The sequence below is a fragment of the Harpegnathos saltator genome, unplaced genomic scaffold, assembly GCF_003227715.2.
Source record: "Harpegnathos saltator strain DR-91 unplaced genomic scaffold, Hsal_v8.6 scaffold71, whole genome shotgun sequence".
Taxonomy (NCBI): Eukaryota; Metazoa; Arthropoda; class Insecta; order Hymenoptera; family Formicidae; genus Harpegnathos; species Harpegnathos saltator.
Genome location: NW_020230549.1, coordinates 239,504 through 259,024, shown reverse-complemented (window position 1 = coordinate 259,024; position 19,521 = coordinate 239,504). Strand labels below are relative to the sequence as shown.

Below are 19,521 nucleotides of genomic sequence, written 5' to 3'. Positions count from 1 at the left end.
GACGGTAGTGACACAGGGAAAAACATTTTTCATTTTACGTCAAAAATACGCGGAGAATCATCGAGAATCACGTTTCGCTGTACAAAATCTCCGATTTCAATCTCGGAACTTTGCCTATCGTTCGCGCCGCGCTCTTCGAAACGCTACTTATATATATGCATGCAAATGCGATTATTGTAAAATTCTCAGGCCTCATTCAATTAAAATCTCATTTCAAGATCACGATAACAAGATTTCCAATACCGAACATTGGCCGCGTTGTACACGCGTTGTACAGTAGAACAAAGTGATCAGAGAGCGCTTAGTGATTATTGTCTGTGATTGGAGTATTCTTTTAGATTTTTCATAGACCCAGAAGTATTTACCAATCAGGAGCGAGATTCAGTGGAAAATCTAGTAATGTTGTCCAACTGTTGAGTCTGCTGAATGCAGCCACTGTCTTCTACAAAGAAGGATATATAAGCGAATGAATTTTCTCTTCGATGTTTGCATCGCCAAAATGCGCAAAATGCGCTTATTACTTATGCTCTAGTCCAATGGAACCAGACAGCTGGATTCTGTAACTCGTTATTGGAGTTAACAACGCTTTCGTTATCGTTGCGCAGCTTTTCTGCGGTATACAAAAGCTGCGCAATGATAATGAAAGTGTCGTTAACTCCAATAACGAGTTACAGAATCGCACCACAGGGGCTGTATTCCGTACTCGCGTACCGATAGTTGTCGGTGTCGTTAGCAGTATTGCACAGCTTTTTTGTTATATGAAAAATCTGCGCAATGCCGCTAACGACACCGACAACTGTCGATATGCAGGGTACGGAATACAGCCCCTGAGAGGAACGTGAGAGCGGCCAACACGGCGTTCTCGGCGACACCGACTATCCACACTGAAAAAGGCCGCCATCTGCATCCATTTTGAGAGGAGAACTACGATGCTACATCCACTTTCAGGTTTCGGCGGTAAAACCTGCATGTAATGGCAGTCCGCGCTACATCCATTTTCAGGCGGTTTATGTCCGTGCTACAACCATAATAACATACTTGACAAGCACGGTCTCGCACATTGTTACGCGTTTATAACATGAATTAACATGTTAACATGTGCAAAAAAAAAGAAGAATTGACATTGTGTATGATTAATATCATGAAGATCATACGAAGTGTCCGATAATTAGCTGCCAATCCGAAGCGTTGGCGAGGGTAGATTGGGTTGAGACAAACATAAAAGTCCTATACCGTTTTGCGAGATTCGCAATACTTATCGAGTTATTAATGACAGAAATCTGAGGAGTAGGAGCGCGCCGACATAAATGATTGGAGAAGCGTTGCAGCTGCTCAGGGCAGCGATCATGAATTTTTTCCTTAGCGTGAACTGAAGTGAAAAGTGAAAACTTCTTTGAATTAGTGAAAAATGAAAAATTTTATATGAATTTATGAAAATCGAAACATTTCACATGACAATTGAGTCATTCAACATGGCAGTTGCGTTCTGGATAATTCTTAATGAATATCAAAGAAATCAAAATGATCAAAATAATAATGTCCGTATAGTCCGAAGGATATTACGTGACACGCAAAATCCGTTTGATATAATATCCAAAGAAAATATTTCAAAATATGTATGTACATATCGGAAGATATCAAAGACTATTAATACAGAAAACAGGTCGAATATGTATATGTGTATGTCTTTTAGGATTACGAGATGTGAGAAAATTTAGAATAATTTTTATTTTATAAATATATATACACACGTTGGCATTCCTTAAGTTAATAATTCGAAGTTGAAATAATACTAAAATTGCAATCGGAGACACATGTACAGAGTGTTTCACAAATTCCTCGCTCCTAGGAATTCACGAAAACATAGAACGGATTAAGATAAATATAAAATTTCCATACCATTTTGCGATGTACGCAACAACCGAGCTATTAATTACAGAAATGTAATGAATGAGCACGCGCTGAGATGGTATCGGAAAAGCAACGAAGCTGCTTGAGCCAAGAGCGGCCCACATGATCTAACGACAGTTGCCAGCGTACAAGAAGAAGAAGAAGAAGAAGAAGGACAAGCCGTCGGAGAAGTAAAACACAAGTAAGCTGGTGAAACACTCGGGCGAAAGAGACGGGGCTAGGCGACAGAACGACGGCTGACGAGAAATACAATTTAATCGGAAATTTCAAGGTAGTACTCGCTAAATATCACCGCAATGTCGTCGCTGCAAATTCGAGTGTGTTGTTTTCGCACGCGTGAGCGTGTAATTAGCTCAAGCTTTCTTCACACGATTCTTGCGAGATTTGATACGACAAAACTCGCCCCCGAAAAAAGCTTCAGCCAATCGCACGCTCGTATGTGTATAAATAACACATTTGGATTTGCATCTTGAACCTTTCGAAAAAAATCGATACTCGCTCTTCAGGTTCTCACAGAGAATGTCTAGAAACCTCTCTCAAACAAGCAGTATCTGATCTTGAAATTTTCACGGATCCCGAAACTTGTAAAGCGCAAGTTGGAGGAACGAGAATTGTTTCCTTCGCGGTATTTAATTTCAAGATGGTACGTGCGCTGAGTATTCTCCACATGCAACATTTTTCGTAGGCACGTCTCGGGACATTTCTCCGCGGATGTCACTTTCCTCATACTTATCCGCAAAAATGATCGTAATGCGGATTAAACAGCCGCGAGAGCGGCTGCGGAAGGAAAATCCATGCGGTTTTTACGACCTCACCGGCAGCAGGCTTTGATTTCTTCTCGTCTTTATCACCGACGAAAGAAGCGCCCCTATTTTAAAGAGCGATCATAAAATGCGCGACTACTTTGTCACGCTTATATCATCAACTCCCGCTTCAATTTTCTACCCTCGATAGAGTCTCAACGCACGATCAAACGCGAGTTATGAAGATTCAATTTCCGTGAAGAAACTAGTCAGGGGACATTCGTAGCCGCGGTGAAATTTAACTCGTGTTCGCAAGGGCTTAACATTTTACTCGAGAAGGGACGCCAGCGCCCTTCTTTTCACAACGGTGCGGATGTTTAACTCTTTTCTTCCTTATTTTCCGCGACAACGATACCGCGACGAGGCCCTGACGAGGCAAGTTCGCTTATAATCAGCGTTTATGTCAAGAGCACTTCTTCGGGAACATTCAGCTCGAGGGGTTAGTGCGCGATAGAAAGTTTCCTGCGACTGGAGGCCGCTGTGATTTAAAGTTAAATTGCAGCAACAGCATTGTTATCGGGCAGCCCTGAGACGGGCTGCTGATACCCGTAACGTCTGCCGCGCGCCTTTGCGATTATCGGCAAATTCAGTTTTCTCGATTGTTCGCGCGATTTCAAGAGGCCATAATATATGGCGATAATACATGGCAATGTGTGGCAATAATATATGGCAACAATATACGGCAACAATATATGGTAACAATATATGGCAATAATATATGGCCATAATATATGGCAATAATTCATGAAATATATTTTTCGTTACAAAAGTCAATGCAAATTTGCGGCATGCACAATGTAATAATAAAAGAGTTCTCTGCGAGCAATGAGCCAAACGCTCACCAATGATGATATTGATGATGTCCCGTTGCATTCAACCAGATCCACCAATGTACACCCATGTCCGCTGCCGTTCTCCATGTCGCGCAGCATTCATCTTGCAGCGCGTCCCACGTTGATTGCTACACTTTCGCCACACTTCCGCGACGCGGTCGATACCTATATTAGAGCGGCGATATATGCGTCAATTAACGAACGTTTTACATCGACATCGGTGGAAAATTTTTACGCGCTGCAAAACGGACTCTATAAACTCAATCGGCGAGGAGCAATAACCGTGTGAAAATTTATCGACTCGCCCAACGGATTTTTACGGCGCTTTCCGCGATCGCGCCTGAAAAGTCGCGAAAATGCGGGAGTATCGATATCTACGAGGATATTCGCGAATGCATGCGAGGAAAGATTAGACAATCAGAAACCGGTCACTCCGAGGGAGCGCAAAGAGAGAGAAAAAGCGGGGCAAAGTTTTCACGCATGATAGTTCCGTCACGACGAAGCTTACGTTCGCGATACTTTGGCGAAATGAGAATTTAAGCTTTCTTTGTTAGCAGCGCGGGTAAAAACGCGTATATTGATAACCACGGTCGCGATATTCAAAGGCACGCGTGTGAGGATACCTCAAGCTCGGCGTGCGCTGGCGCAATTTCTGCGCGCATTATACGCTACTCGAGACAATAGGGATCGTGATGAATGGACAATATTGCCAAATAATTCTACAGCCTGTTTTGGAAATAAAAGAAAAGTAGCCAACGGTATCGGCATTTATGCGTATGAATATATTTTACACGGACAATTGAATATTGTCAAATAATTGTCGTTAAATAATTCTGCGGCCCGCTTGAAAAATGAAAATAAAGCAGCTGACCATATCGCGTTTGTAGATATGAATATCTCTTATTCAGATAACTGAACATCAAAAGAGAATCATTTGGTATTTTAAATCTCATATGTAATGCAGGCTATCGATCAAGTAATCCCCTGATTGTTTCGAGCAATGTATTTTATTCAACGTCACAAACATACACATGCAAAATCCCAACATGCAAGAATCTATTTGCAATTCGCATTGACTCGAACGATATTTTATTTAGTCCCGTCATGCAGAATTTTGTTTCTCTTTTCATTTTGTATTTACTCACCGAAATGACTTGCAGTCAGAGCCGGTCGGATAACCTGCGATAGAGAGAGAATATCTTTGATCGGGACGAATCGAAAATACGGAAATATTTTGATACGGAATTTTTATTTTTATATTTTTGTTCCAACATTGAAAATTTAAATGAGACGTAGCTTTCAAGAGAGCTGATGAGGAAAAGTTGCAAAGATCGTAAAGGGTTGAGAACACAGATGTGTAGGAAACTTGTAAACTTTACCTTCCGACCGACTCTGCTTGGCTCAAACCGGATCCTCCGGTACGGCATCCGCATCTGCCGGATTGTTGTGCTCTCCGCAACAACTGAAACAGAAAAGTAGTTTTCCCAATTGATAATCTGCGGTAGAGAGAGAATATCATTGATCGAGACAAATCGAAAATACGGAAATATTTTGATATGGGATTTTTATCTTTACATTTTTGTTCCAACATTGGACATTTAAATGAGACATAAAGCTTTCAAGAGAGCTGATGAGGAACAAGTTGCAAAGGCAAAGATTGTAAAGAGATGAACATAGAAACTTGTAACTTTACCTTCTGGCTGACCCTGCTCTACCCGAACCGGATCCTCCAGTGCGGCATCCGCGTTCGCCGGACTTGCTTCCTGCAATGTCTGGAACAAAAATTTAGCGTTCTTGGTTGGTAAGCTGCGGTAAAGAAAAAATGTTTGGTCGGGATGAGTGGAGAATATTCGCTACGGTTTTTTTTGCTTCATTGACATTGAAAGTCTAGATAAGACTTGGAGCTCTTGAAAGAGCTGACGAAAAAAATGACAACAAGGAGCGGAGACAACAGTTGTGTGCTCTCGAAAGTACTCTTTTACGAATGGACATTTAAATTTAGATCCCGTAACGAGAGTAAACAGACTTGAAAGAAGCGCTGACCGAATACAAAAAAGGTCGCAGTCTAAGAAGCGGTATGACGTTGAATATTCTATACAATATACTCGATATGACCGATATACTCATACAGTTGGGAATTATTCAGAATGTTTGATTGAGAACAAGATGAATTAGAGATCCGTGCTCATGGACCGTTATCCGTCTCTGTCTGGATCAACATCTCTTGTATACAACAACGCAATAAATAGATAGACAGACAGAGATTGACGAGAGTAATTGCAGATTCATAAAGTCATGATTACTAGTCGGATGATGACGGATCGTGAATGCCGAGCGCGAAATTCCGACTTCTTATTCCCGGAAAATTCGTCAAACGTCCGCTCTCGTTATCGGAGACCTCTCGCATAATAAATGATTCCATATACCTGGAAACGTGACGTATCGCTGCCGGCGTCCTGCTTCCCGGCTGCTGGAGTCCTTCGGATTTCACTCGCTCACGCTTCTAATGCCGATACTCGCGATTCGACCGTGCGGTTAATCAACGCGATGCCGACATGATGCCGAGTGAGTATCTCGAGGACCGACGAGATACATTTCTTTCAACTACACGAGACGGAAATGACGAGCGCGTCGCGCACGGTTGCTGCTGATGGAATAAGGTCGAGGCGCGCGAGTATTAATACGAAGGGCAAAAAGTGTCGTCGCTCGCTAGCCGATCAACACAATCGGCGCGATGTAAGTATTGCGGGCCTCGGCGGCGGTTGAAGCAAGAGATACTTGCCCTTGGGCTTTGGTCTCTTCTTTTCTCGAAGGTTCCAGAACGACGAGGGGAATGCGAGGAGGCCTTTCAACTGTACGCGACATTGATTTACTATTTATTGATTATTGAAAATAAAAAAAATTACTCTGTCGAAGCATCGGATATTTATTAGCTTTGTGTTAATTAAAGAGGAATGTGTTAGATTAGAAAATGTGTTAACAACTAATTGTACAGAGTGTTAAAGTTGTTGTGACGCTGTTTTCGGAGAATAATTAAAGGTCATGGTAACGTTAAAGAGTGGAATTTCATCTCATGCGAATGTTATCTCGTTCTTATTAAACGTTAGATTATCCGTTGCGGACAATAATTCTTCTACTTTTCATCTAATATTCAATGATGATAAATAACATTTAATTGCATTCGTTTAGCTTTTTTTATTTCGAAAATAAAAAAATATATATCAGGATGAGATTTCACTCATGACAACATCAACGTGATTTTCTTTGATGCTTTTTTAAAAGTTCAGATATTTCGTCGACTCGCGGGATATTTATAATCGGAATTTCGTCGCGTTAATTAACACGTGCTCCTCCGAACGGATCGAATGCTCACCGACGGCCAGTATCAGTGCTACGAGCGAATGTCCGGAGCGGACAAGATGCTGAATTGAGAAGCAGGACGAAGGGAACGGGACCCGCGCAACGATACATCATGCGTCTCCAAACGTGTCAGATCGTTTATTATACAGGAGACTTTGATACAGCAACATGTATTCGAAGATTTAATATTTAATACGTACTTTTATTTTTCTTGCTCCCCCCTCCTCTCCCCGTCTCCCGCTCTTTTCAGACTGTGCCACCGGGCACAGTTTGGTATAGAGATGGCAACTGTGGTTGCAGCACGGACATAAACCTCCTGAAAGTGGATGTAGCACGGACTTCCACCACATGCAGATTTTACCACTGAGACCTGAAAGTGGATGTAGCATCGTAGTTCCCCTCTCAAAATGGATGCAGATGGCGTCTTTTCCCAGTGCGGAAAGTGTCGCAGAAAATGCCGTGTTGGCCGTTCTCAGGAGGTTTCTCTCTGATGGAACTGTCGAAATTACTTGGAAAAAATAATTTAGCGCGAAGTTGCATTCATTACCAACCTCTTGAGAGACGACTAGTATCTTTTTCGTTAATTACGCGCCAATAGTGATTTCAATAAAGCGTCGAATATTTCATCAATGTGTGACATCGTTATCCTTTTTCACAACCTTTGCACGTTATACATGTGGGAAACAATTGTATTAATTTGCGATATAATTTACTCGAGAGAAATATTATATTCTACACCTCGATAGGAGATTCCCCACACTTGTCGATGATACACTTATTTTATTGATTATATAATGCAGAAATAACAAAATTATCTAACAACATAATACAACAGAGATCTTAATGCAACACTCTTCCCCTTTCTCTCTCGCTTGCTCTCAAATTATCGGTGCAGTCCATTAGACGCTTCGCAGGCTTCGAAGCGATTTTTTATACACCGGCTTAATGACGTCGACGTAGCTGAAACGTAGCTGAAGCATCTAATGGAACCTGCCGTACATGTCCAAAACGAAGTGCGAGCAGCACCAATAGCGACCAATAGCGACGTGCCGCGCATAGTTGAGCTCTTTTGAATTTCAATCGCACACACATCGTATATATTTAACACGACGAAATGGTGCGTTTTCATCGCAAATCAGCAAACAACAACGCGTCTCAACTGTGTTTCGAAAGTTCCGGCTGTCACGTGTGGTGCCACTCAGACCCGCTTGGGAAAGCTTCGCGCCAATTAGCCACGGCACACGCCAACGTAAGCGGTAAACAAATTGACCAACCGTAGCCGATTATTCTCCTCGCGGTCCACGAATAATCGGCTGTGGTTGGCGAATTTGCTTATCGCTCGTGTTTTGCTGCTCGTGTTGTCGCGCGCCTTCCCCGTGGGTCTTGCCCTTCCCGCTTATTCCGTCCGCATTTGCAGAGCGCTCGACGGCGCTCCGAAAGTGGCGAGGTACATGCATTCTCGCCTCGGTGAGATCGCGTTACGCTCGCGTTTTAATTCGGGTCGCGCTCGCGCGTTAAGAGAGCGCTGCTCGAATCGAGCGATGCTCGCTTACGCGTCCCCGTCCCGACGCGAAGAACGCGCTCTCTCGTTATCCGTCTCTTTCGCGCGCCCGCGCGCGCGTAATACGCCCGCTTACTACGGGCGTAGAATGCAGCGTGCAGCATTTTCTCGAACGGAAACACGACGGACAATATAAAATCCGCGATACGCGTCTCTCCCTGTGGCGCGGCACGCGTAACTAAAGCAGCGCCGCATAAACGTGGAACGAGGGCCGACCATGTGACCGGCGGCGGGCCAATCAGCTGTTTGGCTTTGTCGTGCCGCCAAGCTCATTTCCAGTCCGTGTGCACGCGGAAGCTGCGAGCTTGGTCGCTGGCAAGGATCGCGCGAATATTCGTCGCCCGTGGGAATGATGTCCGGCCGATCGCGATAGAGGAGGCGCCGATTTTCCACAATCGACAGGCGGAGCCGGTCGTGCAACCTGCGACACCTCGCAAATCACCGCCGCAAGTGCTTTTATATAGCGGGGTCGCCATTTTGGTGATACGGCGAGTCGAGATCCAAAGCAAAGTGTAGCCCTATGATCTTTTTATTTTCGTTTTGTGCACAACCCAACGTCGGAATCGTCCTCAGCGTGTCGACGGTCCAATAACGCTGGAGATGACACAGCAAAACAAAACGATGAATTTCCTAATACACGACGCTAACGGTAAGTGGAATCAGGAGCGCGCGCCAACCGTCGGCACGCGTGTCGGCATCGCGCGTATTTCCCTCGTCTCGGTTTCGCCCTTTAACATCGAGTAAAATTCGACCGTGGCCGCGTACGCGCCGACCCGAACGCCCGGCCTCGTCCTTGCCGCGTCGTTATCGCCGGGATCGCACCGGTCGCGAATTTACGCACCCTTCATCTCGACTTTGTCTAGGTTGGTTGGGAGCAGAAGCACATTTACCATCTCCCAAGAGGTTTTGCCAGTTAACGCGTTGCTCTCTTAGTATCTCTCTTTTGACGCTCTCCTCACGATGTTGCTCGCCTCGTCGCCTAAACGTTTGTGTGCCAGATGGTTACTTAGAGGCATGAACAGATCTTGGCGGTACAAGAGTTAGGCGTTGGTTTATATTTCTGTTGCAACTGTGCCTTTCTTCTGCCATTCTCTGGCTATCATGACTATTTGGTAAAATATCACTCTGTCGAGATTGCACAGGAAACTGTTGGTTGTCCTTTCAATAATGACACAGTTTCTATGCTCATTGAGTGGAAAATGTTATGGTTATATTCACCGTATTGTTCACTGTGGTCTCACAAAGATAAACACTCATTATTGCATTTATTTCAGCAACAGAAACCTAAACCAAGTTGTATCTTCTGCAATATGGATTGTTCATGTAAATAAGAAAGATATATGCAGTGTTCCTAAATACTTGATAGTTTTCTGAATACTTGAGTTTCTGGAAACTATCAAGTACTTTGTCCTTGGATAAATATTTCATTAATATGTTTCTTAAATACTTGCAAGACTAGTAAACAATTTGTTAACTTGATCACTGACAATTTATCTTTTTGGTCAAATATATACCTGAAACATTGCGTAATTTATGCAAGCTATAAGATAAGATGGAACATACATGGAAGACTTTTAGATTATCATGCAACTTTCTAAATATAAGAAATAGCTTATGAAGTATATAAATTGAATGCAGTTTATATTTGGTAGTAAAATTAGTCACATATATATATTTTAATATATAAACTGTGATAATTTATCATTATGGCCATATAGTTTTGGTGACAAATTCTTTGTTATATTTACTTAATCTAAAATCATTGTTTGTAACATGCATCCTAAGCATGCATTCATTATGATATGTTTACTTGGCTGTTAATGCACAATACATATGTTATATACATATCTTGTCATTAGCTACATAAATTATTACCTGAAGATTACTTCGACGTTAGACACTAAATTGGACCTGCTCCATCTAATAAAAAAATAAAAGTTTCTAAATTATACTGTACCTATAAATATACATCTGCAAGTAATTATAGACCAGTCAAATTTATTACAGGACAACCACAAGTGATAAAAGTAGTGCAAAGTACACCTAATAAAGCATTAAGTGGTATTGTTAGCACAACAAATGCAGGTGGCCTTAAAGTATTTAAAGCTCCTAATCAAGAATCCCAGGTATTTGCCCAAAATTTATACATTTCTAGTACATTGGTCCAATAACAGAGGTTATATACTGTCTTTATCTCACATTATAACATAGCTATTACAGCAGATCTTTTCTTGAACAATATGTATTTCAAAGTAAACAAATTAGGATATGTAAATAATGTTCTATCACTATATAATAACATTTATTATACATGTTATACATAAATCATATATAAGATAAACCATGATTTTATTAAATATTATATATTGTTGTAACTAGGTTTTGTCATCAAATGCACACATTCTTAGGACTATCAGTTTGCAAAGTCCGTCTACTCCTGGGCAGAGTAAGTACATTTCACTTAAAGGTACACTTTTCACAAAATTGCAGACATCATCATTCCATGAAGATACTCTCAATATAAACTCAATATAATTGTAGGACTAGTAACAATACCTTTGCAAAACACTAAAATGGCAACATCAAAATCAGGGGAGCCTGTGATGACTAAGACCATACAGCTTACTTCTGCGCAAATGGTAAATATACGTTTCATAAGGGAGTTCAATGAAAAGAATTGAATTCATTGAATTTCATGATGAACAACATCGAAATACGCATGCTTCATTTTTAGAGCGATATAAAACAAGCTATCGTCTCTCAGCAGCAGCAGCAACAGCAACAGCAATCCAATACTCAGCAACTTGTTAAGGATGCCACAGGAAAAACCTTTATCAGTCCGATACTAGATCATAGTGGATCTAGAAAGAGGCAGGACATCGATGGTGGCGACTTTGTGCCTGAGTAATATAATGTTTTATTGTATACATTTTAATTTTATATAAAATTTTATGTAGAAAACATTAAGTAGAGTTTGTTCGATAATAATAATGTATAATGTTTGTTTTCATATCTAATCGCGTTGTGCTACAAACATCAACTTGCAATACATTTTTTGTACATTTTAGTAAACGAAGAAAAGCGGAGAAGGTCGGTAAAGGATTGAGACACTTCTCCATGAAAGTATGTGAAAAAGTAAAAAAGAAAGGTACTACTTCGTACAATGAAGTGGCGGATGAATTGGTCGGCGAGTTTACTAATCCTGCTCACATAAATTCCTTGACAGATCAGGTATTTATTCCGTCTGATACACATGCGCTGGTTTTAAACACGAGGAATATATCAATGGATTCGTTTATTTATTTTATGTAAATATTTGCTTAATGATAAGTAGTGTTTTCCACATGCTTATCATCCGACTGCTTGTAAAATTCGATGCTTTACAGTCGTCTTCTTTTGCAGCAATATGATCAGAAAAATATCAGAAGACGTGTATACGATGCTCTAAACGTGCTAATGGCAATGAATATTATTTCCAAAGAAAAAAAAGAAATCAGGTGGCTCGGACTGCCTACTAATTCTCTGCAAGAATGTGCGGCATTAGAAAAGGATAAGAAGAAGAAGATTGACAGAATTAAGGCAAAAACACAGCAATTACATCAGCTTATCCTCTCTCACATTTCCTTCAAGAACTTGGTAGAGCGTAATCGTTCGAACGAAAGCGTTCGCGGGTCACCGAAGCCGAATTCTGCCATTCAGCTGCCATTCCTCATTGTGAATACCAGTAAAAAGACTGTCATAGATTGCAGCATTTCAAATGACAAGTATGTCGCGATAATCTTCAAAGATCTTTTAATCAGTGAGCGATGCAGAAAAATCAAGCCAATTTTTTTAATTCTTCTCTTTTCACAGAACTGAGTACCTGTTTAATTTTAATGATAAGTTTGAGATTCATGACGATATCGAGGTTTTGAAGCAGATGGGTCTAGCTTTTGGTAATAATACTGCGATTCTATTGCACTATCTTTATAGCAAAAATTTGATAATAGTACTAATCTGCTGCAAATGCAAATATATCCATGTATTGTCTCTTTTGGTTTGGAAAAGGTTTGGAAAAGGGGGAATGCACTGAAGAGAATTTGCGAAAGGCAAAATCAATGGTCCCGAAATCGCTTGAGAAATATGTGGAACGTACGTGCTTTTTATGTACTACGTATCTTATATGCAAATATATAGCTTTAGTCTCCTCAGTATTCTAAACGCGACAATCATTGCAGAATTGGCATCAGGGGACTTGGAGAAGTTTATTCCAGTGACTATTCCCGGCCCGAGCACATCGATGGATGATTTAGATATCAAATTGGAAGGTTCTCGACCACCCTCGTCGTCGCATACTTCATTGTCAGAAGATGCTTTATCGCCTCCTTCTCAATACTTTTCGGAAGAGGAAGACGAGGAGGAAGAAAGCGATCAAGATGACCAGGCTGATAGTGATCTTGAAGTTAACTAGCACCCCGAATAACTTTTCAAAGGCTAGACTCAGGGTTTGTATATTCGGTATACGCATCGGTTTTGTCGGTATCGCGTCTCTCACGTGTTATCTACTTTTAACGATTACATCTAATGATATCACTTTACAGAGTTGACTCAGTAGGCACGAGTGGCAAATATCTATATTTATATAAAACTTCCAGACACGTGTGATAAGATATATTAAATAACGCTTGAAACTACTACAAGTTTACGTCTGAATTTCAGGATACTCGCCACTATCATCAGCGATGTCAAACGTTAATAATATCGCCGCTATTGCCAACGTCGTCTACACCCCGGTCGCCAGTTTTTAACACACAAGAGCAAGGATACGAGAGTTGATAAACGTCGCGAGTGGAAAGTAAATTCGTTGAAGTAAATGAGAATGGTCAAAGGCAGAGAGACACGTTGATTGGGGCCAAGGAGAACACGTAGCGATTAATTGGGCTAAGTGAATTGGCAAGTCTAAGTGGCTCTTTTTTCGTATCAAGTAAATTAGAGTTCGATGCACTAGCGCGGAGTGATAAACAATTGGGTGAACAAATGCAGCATGACTGAGATAATGGGGTGCTATATTTTAATTGTGCATCGTCATACAAGTTTATATGACTAGCGTCTATGTATTATATAAATTATAATCTTACAGTATCAATATTATGTGTACAAGACATATTGACCAGTACTCATTTTCTTATGGCACGTTTATATTAATAACAATTGTCTGTGGTACGCAGTAAAGTGACGTATGATAGATGCAGGCACACATCTGACTCGAATTAAAAAATATAAATAAATTGTAATAATGTTATAATGAAGTTTGTAGTTTGTGGTTAGTCTTTCGAGAAGAAAAACAGATGTATTAATAATGACACTATGTGAGGGTTTGCAGTAGTTTTATACAGCAAACTAAAGAAAAATGATACATTTTTTCATATCTATTATACACGTAAACACTTATATTTAATGATTGCATTCAACAGAAAAAACAGCTATGTGATTGTTTTGCCATTTTTTTGTTGAATATTTGGACATTTTTTTCAAACTTATGCTGAATAAGCGTAACGCAATATGAGGTATAGGCAAATGTAACGTAACAAAGAATATTCAGCAAAATTCTCAATTTATTGGCGATATAGTATCAAGTGCCAATCCAATGCTACTCTCTGCTGAATGCAACCAACAATGTATGACGTCTATTAATTCTTTATACATCGTAACCATGTTCCGTATGGTGGATTTACAAGAACGAGTTCTTTGCTTCAATGCTAAGTTAACTGCACTCTATGCAAAAACAAAAGCGCCGCTTAGTTTGAATCCCTAGGAATGCTTCAGTCCAAATCATCATCATCGTAAAGATCGTCAAACTCTGAAATGAAACAATTATTTCAATAAACTAACCGTATATTCTGTTAATCTGTATTGTTGTTCAAAGACAAAATACCCTCTTCCCAGGTATTCTATGAATTATATAGAGAAAAAAGTTAGTTGTTACTACATAGTTAGATTAGTTGATATTTGACATACCATTGAAAAATTCCGAATGAACTGCTTTCTCACTTGCTGTAAGATCTACTAATAATCTACTACCACCAACCTGAAATTATCATTATGCATACAAATATTTTACTATGGAGTTTGTTATTTAAAAAAGAAATCGCATTAAATCACAGAGTATAATTTAAAGTTTGAAACGAAACTGTTGATGACAATTTCTAACCTCTTTCACGTTACAATCGCACAACTCATTACCTCTTCTAATTCAACATAGGGTCCGGCTCCCTCAGGAAACATTTCGTCGGCTACGAGTGTTGGCTTCATGTTGAAATATATATTTAATATAATTTTTCAATATTTCTCGATATATTGATAAAATCACGTTAACTTCCTAGTCTCACAAGAGACATATAACCATAGTTGCTAGATGCAATATATTGCGACGCTACAGCGCATGCGTGAGAAGACGTAAGCTCTACAAAGCATATGCCAATGACGGCAATAAAACGCATCGCAGGGTCTATGGAGGGGCCCGCGCTATCCGATCAGCTGTCTTCCCGCATAATTTTCCCGCGTTTCTTGCGCGAGTGCCTTATCCCAGGTTATGTTGTCCAGTGGATACTAAGTACAGTTATGTTACATTAACATTATAATTTCTCACTCGACTATGTAACTGTTACATAATACTTATGTAACAATGACATTGTTAAGTGAAAAATTGTAATCTAGATTGAGAATTACTATCGGATCAATTAAAATAACCACGATTTAGATTATCTAATTTACTCGATTGCAATTCTCAATGCATAGTATAATACGAGCGCTATAATACCTTAAAAGAGATACGATACTGAGACTTTTACTTAAGCAGCTTGCTGTCATCTCACGCATGCGCTGTAGCGCCACAATATATTGCATCTAGCAACTATGCATATATAACATGGAGTAACTGTCGATTCCACGATTGCGTGCTTTTCGAACCAATCAGGACTCGGCTCCAAATATTAAAAAACAATATGGTTGCCAACATCAGCGCTAAAGACTAGCTGATAGGTTAGAATTACATAACGTAATTTTTGTAAATCTTATCAATTTATGTTGATGATTTCACCATCATTTTTGAATATGTTTATATACATATATTAGCATTCCCAGATGTGGTTTTAGACTGCTCCCCAAGAGCGAAGAAGAATTCAACTTTCGATGAATAACCACGAAAAGGTGGCGCTCTGTTATTTTTTTCCGCAAATTCGTATCAGCTGATGACACATGATATGACCGACGGTCGAGGGAGCGCAGTCGATGTATTCCGACATTCCGACTTCCTCTCTCTTCATGGACAGTGTATAGCCAACAACACGCTTTGGACGTGAATAACTTTAGTTTCTTGCTTTTACAATATTTTTCTGTGATTTTTGTTAGTTACTTCACGCCAAAGCGAGCAACAAGTACAATTAATATAGTTAATACATCAATATTCAACAAGTTACCATTTAATCCAATTGTATCAAAATGAGCAGCCAAAAGACAGTACCGAACGGCATCAAGTTCCTCATTGGTGGCACTTCAGGGTTTGTGTACTCTTTTTTTATATTTGTCTTAGACTTGTAATATTTGCGAATAAATAGTCTTGAAGTCATGCAATTTTAGAAAATGACACTGCGCTTTGATAACAGTCGTTATATCATGAATGTGTTTCGCAATCATTGACTTGATAGTTTAAGGGTCAAGATCTTTCAGGTTTTACAAGAGTTGCCTCTCACGGATTACTTAGCTGAAGATTATTTATATAGCTGATATTATTACTAATAACAAAAGAAAAGAAATTGGATGTGACTTTTTCAGAGTGATGCAATATGTATATATATGTATACATAGATACATCTTAATAGCACACTATAAATAGCCTCATCTCTACCCTGGACAACTGGTAGCTTTTCTTGTTGTATGCTCCATGAAAAAAATTTTTCTGATCAAATTTTTATATCACTTACATATGTACATAACACGCATGGATTGCTTTTTGTTTGTATTTTAATTGAAAATAATATTTAATTATTTGATTTTTTATTTAACTTTATTTTCTATTGAAAAAAGTGTGGAAAGTAAAAATAATGTTATTCATTGAAATCATAAATTACAAAGGAAAGGAATATTATCAGATTATGGAATAGAATTTAAATTATATATTATATCGTTACATATATTGGAGTTTATTGCAAAATTATGGATTCTTAAACAAATTCAAAGTCAACTTTGTTACTAAATAGTATAATATTTAATTGCAGCATGGCAGCAACATGTTTTGTACAGCCATTGGATTTGATAAAAAATCGTATGCAGTTAAGTGGCACAAAAACCTCAACAATAAGTGTAACATCATCCATTTTAAAGAATGAAGGTATTTTAGCACTATATTCAGGTTTGTCTGCTGGTTTAATGCGACAGGCCACATATACTACTACTAGACTTGGTATATATACTTGGCTTATAGAACTTACTTCGTAAGTATAATTGGAAAGTTAAACTATAATTATATTATAATATTGCATTAAGGTATATATTTACATATTAAAAGTTATTTACATATTAAAAGTTAAGTTAAAAGTATATATTTGTTCTGTTTAGGAAAGATGCTCAACCAAGTTTTATTGTAAAAGCTCTACTTGGCATGACAGCTGGTTGTGTTGGAGCATTTGTAGGTACACCTGCCGAAGTAGCTTTAATTAGAATGACTGCAGATGGAAGACTGCCTATTGGTAAACTTATATTCTCCTGAACATATATAATTTACTACTGTATGTGTCATTGTGTAATTTAAATACTTTTAGCTGATAGACGCAATTATAAAAATGTGTTCGATGCATTATTCCGTATAATTAGAGAAGAAGGTCTATTTACCTTATGGCGTGGTGCCATTCCTACTATGGGACGTGCCATGGTTGTAAACGCAGCACAGCTGGCTTCATATTCACAAGCAAAACAAGCATTATTAGATACAGGCATGTAAAAATATTATATAATTTTTTTGCCTATGACTTAAAGAATATCAGAGAATCACAATAAAATTAACATTTTTCAATTTTATTATATTGCACTTATTAATATATTTTCTTTACCAGGATACTTTGAGGAAAACATTGTATTGCATTTTGCAAGCTCTATGATTTCTGGTTTAGTTACCACGGCTGCATCTATGCCTGTTGATATAGCAAAAACAAGGTAAATTTTACAGTAAATGTTCATAATCGGAAAAGCAGACGACATTCTTGATTCAGAATTAAGCATACAATATTTTTTTTTCTAGAATACAAAACATGAAAACGATAAATGGCAAACCAGAATTTACTGGAGCTTTCGATGTTCTCACTAAAGTGATAAGAAATGAAGGATTATTTGCATTGTGGAAAGGATTCTTCCCGTATTATGCACGCCTGGGACCTCATACTGTTCTGACATTTATTTTCCTGGAACAGATGACTTCCGCTTATAAAACATACCTGTAGCGTAGTTACAGCGTGCTTACAAAAAGTTATTAACGAAAACTATAGATTCCAATGATATCTTAAATTTCGTTATTACTATGATATTTGTTGCCTAAAGTCTCACGTTTATGTGATATATATTATCAAAGAAACATTATTTTTATAAGAAATCAAGTTTTGTAAAGTATGTGACTCTTTTGTAAATTCTTCATCATGATAAAAAGAGTAAATGATTAAAAGTAATGTTTATTGTTAACGATCACGCACACAATTGCAATATATAATTTTTTTATTTCCATAGGATTTGACATGCATCAATTTTATATATGTTATTTTAATATAATGATGGTTCATAATTAAATATAATTAAATCATAATTAAATATTATGATTGTGATGAATATTATGATATAATCCACTATCCAACTTCTAATTTCTTAAAAGTATTTATATAGTATCTATTATGTTAATTGAAGGATAAAATAGAAATAGATTTTTATGTATATATAACTTGTTTTTACAGCATTTTAAATTTCCGGCCATTTAGTATAACATGATACTATTTAGTACAAGATACGATTTACACAATTCTTATTGTATAATTTACAATCATTTTATATAGAAGAGATATTCTACAAATATTAACAAATATGGAGCTTGTCTGGTACGACTCTGTTTTTGTATTTACACATGTAATTAATTTCAATTTATTGTTATACTTCATATTATTTTGTCTAAAGATTGTTTTATAGATTTACATGTCTCAGCTATATTATATTTTACATGATAAGATGACTGTTGCTACTGTTAATAGATATAAATGTATGAAAATAATATAATATTAATGCAAATAAAATTATAAGTATTTAGTAATAAGAAATTGTATTCTTAATGTAAATTTTATTTATTGCATTTTATTTTAAAATCAAAATAACATGTTGGAAAATATACATTTATTAACCAAGTTTTATAAACAAAATTTTAAGATTTTATAAATTTTATAGATGAAACGTTATAGATGAAACGTAAAAAATAAATAGTTGTGTAAAGAATTAAAAGAATAAAAACTAATAACTAAAAAAATATGAAATATATAATTTTGTTTTAATAATATAATCACAGTTATATATTTCTTACAATTAACTTTGCAATTTCTTACAATTAAATTTGCACAAACTAATATTAATTATGAATTTTATTAATTAGTTTAGTATTATTAATTAATTATATTACGTTTTTAATTATACTTCATAATTTTGACTTGAGGAATGCATTATACTTATATAATATATGTATCTGCATGAATTTAACACAGAAATTATAATTTCGCCTTGTTCTATTTTAGAATCTGTCAAACTGAATTTTATAGAGTTTGCCGGTTACGTAAAGTAGCTATTGACGCACTTGTTATTTTCGTCGTCACGTATCACATATCGTGAAACTGATAATACGATTCAAGGACGTTCCGTTTAAACTCAGTTTGCATAGAATGAAACAATAAATGAAAAATACTGAATTTTTAAATTAAAAAACAATATGTACGTTGTAGAAAGTGTAATTTTTTAATTACTTTTTCGTTACGTTAATTTACAAGAATAGTGG

The 19,521-nt window shown here is 37.7% G+C and overlaps 3 protein-coding genes across 7 annotated transcripts; 2 read left to right on the top strand and 1 right to left on the bottom strand.

Annotated features, from left to right (window-relative positions):
- The first annotated feature begins 8,535 nt into the window (after positions 1–8,535).
- On the top strand, positions 8,536–13,756 carry Dp (transcription factor Dp). Of its 4 annotated transcripts, none has more exons than XM_011153543.2 (11): positions 8,536–9,117; positions 10,476–10,594; positions 10,848–10,914; positions 11,010–11,107; positions 11,233–11,372; positions 11,537–11,699; positions 11,871–12,232; positions 12,321–12,403; positions 12,516–12,599; positions 12,686–12,952; positions 13,167–13,756. In XM_011153543.2, the coding sequence occupies exons 1-10, from the start codon at positions 9,069–9,071 to the stop codon at positions 12,916–12,918; spliced, it is 1,398 nt and encodes a 465-aa protein (XP_011151845.1). In that variant the 5' UTR covers positions 8,536–9,068; the 3' UTR covers positions 12,919–12,952; positions 13,167–13,756. The 4 variants fall into 4 exon arrangements, with proteins under 4 accessions (XP_011151845.1, XP_011151827.1, XP_011151855.1 ...); XM_011153525.2 differs by having other exon boundaries at positions 8,538–9,117; positions 11,203–11,372; XM_011153553.2 differs by having other exon boundaries at positions 8,539–9,117; positions 11,236–11,372.
- Positions 13,757–13,817: 61 nt separating this feature from the next.
- Positions 13,818–14,898, bottom strand: LOC105190661 (COP9 signalosome complex subunit 9). The gene is made up of 3 exons (XM_011153514.3): positions 14,691–14,898; positions 14,466–14,535; positions 13,818–14,307 (listed from the first exon to the last, which is right to left on the bottom strand). Exons 1-3 carry the CDS (start codon positions 14,757–14,759, stop codon positions 14,270–14,272), a joined length of 177 nt encoding a protein of 58 aa, XP_011151816.1. The 5' UTR covers positions 14,760–14,898; the 3' UTR covers positions 13,818–14,269.
- Positions 14,899–15,584: 686 nt separating this feature from the next.
- LOC105190651 (mitochondrial 2-oxoglutarate/malate carrier protein) lies at positions 15,585–18,198 on the top strand. 2 transcript variants are annotated; one of them, XM_011153501.3, is made up of 7 exons: positions 15,585–16,006; positions 16,176–16,365; positions 16,724–16,939; positions 17,064–17,194; positions 17,267–17,437; positions 17,558–17,657; positions 17,743–18,198. In XM_011153501.3, the coding sequence occupies exons 3-7, from the start codon at positions 16,725–16,727 to the stop codon at positions 17,939–17,941; spliced, it is 816 nt and encodes a 271-aa protein (XP_011151803.1). In that variant the 5' UTR covers positions 15,585–16,006; positions 16,176–16,365; position 16,724; the 3' UTR covers positions 17,942–18,198. The 2 variants fall into 2 exon arrangements, with proteins under 2 accessions (XP_011151803.1, XP_011151793.1); XM_011153491.3 differs by lacking the exon at positions 16,176–16,365 and having other exon boundaries at positions 15,586–16,006; positions 17,743–18,197.
- The last annotated feature ends 1,323 nt before the right edge of the window (positions 18,199–19,521 follow it).

What these genes read in the sequence shown, in the direction of transcription:
- Dp (XM_011153525.2), top strand. Translation starts at nt 9,069, where the DNA reads ATGACACAGCAAAACAAAACGATGAATTTCCTAATACACGACGCTAAC. An exon ending in CCTAATACACGACGCTAACG is followed by an intron (nt 9,118 to 10,475) that starts GTAAGTGGAATC and finishes AATTTATTACAG; the next exon opens with GACAACCACAAGTGATAAAA. An exon ending in AGCTTACTTCTGCGCAAATG is followed by an intron (nt 11,108 to 11,202) that starts GTAAATATACGT and finishes CTTCATTTTTAG; the next exon opens with AGCGATATAAAACAAGCTAT.
- LOC105190661 (XM_011153514.3), bottom strand. Translation starts at nt 14,759, where the DNA reads ATGAAGCCAACACTCGTAGCCGACGAAATGTTTCCTGAGGGAGCCGGA. An exon ending in CCTATGTTGAATTAGAAGAG is followed by an intron (nt 14,536 to 14,690) that starts GTAATGAGTTGT and finishes TGATAATTTCAG; the next exon opens with GTTGGTGGTAGTAGATTATT. An exon ending in TCATTCGGAATTTTTCAATG is followed by an intron (nt 14,308 to 14,465) that starts GTATGTCAAATA and finishes GTTTCATTTCAG; the next exon opens with AGTTTGACGATCTTTACGAT.
- LOC105190651 (XM_011153491.3), top strand. Translation starts at nt 15,948, where the DNA reads ATGAGCAGCCAAAAGACAGTACCGAACGGCATCAAGTTCCTCATTGGT. An exon ending in CTCATTGGTGGCACTTCAGG is followed by an intron (nt 16,007 to 16,723) that starts GTTTGTGTACTC and finishes ATTTAATTGCAG; the next exon opens with CATGGCAGCAACATGTTTTG. An exon ending in GTTGATATAGCAAAAACAAG is followed by an intron (nt 17,658 to 17,742) that starts GTAAATTTTACA and finishes TTTTTTTTCTAG; the next exon opens with AATACAAAACATGAAAACGA.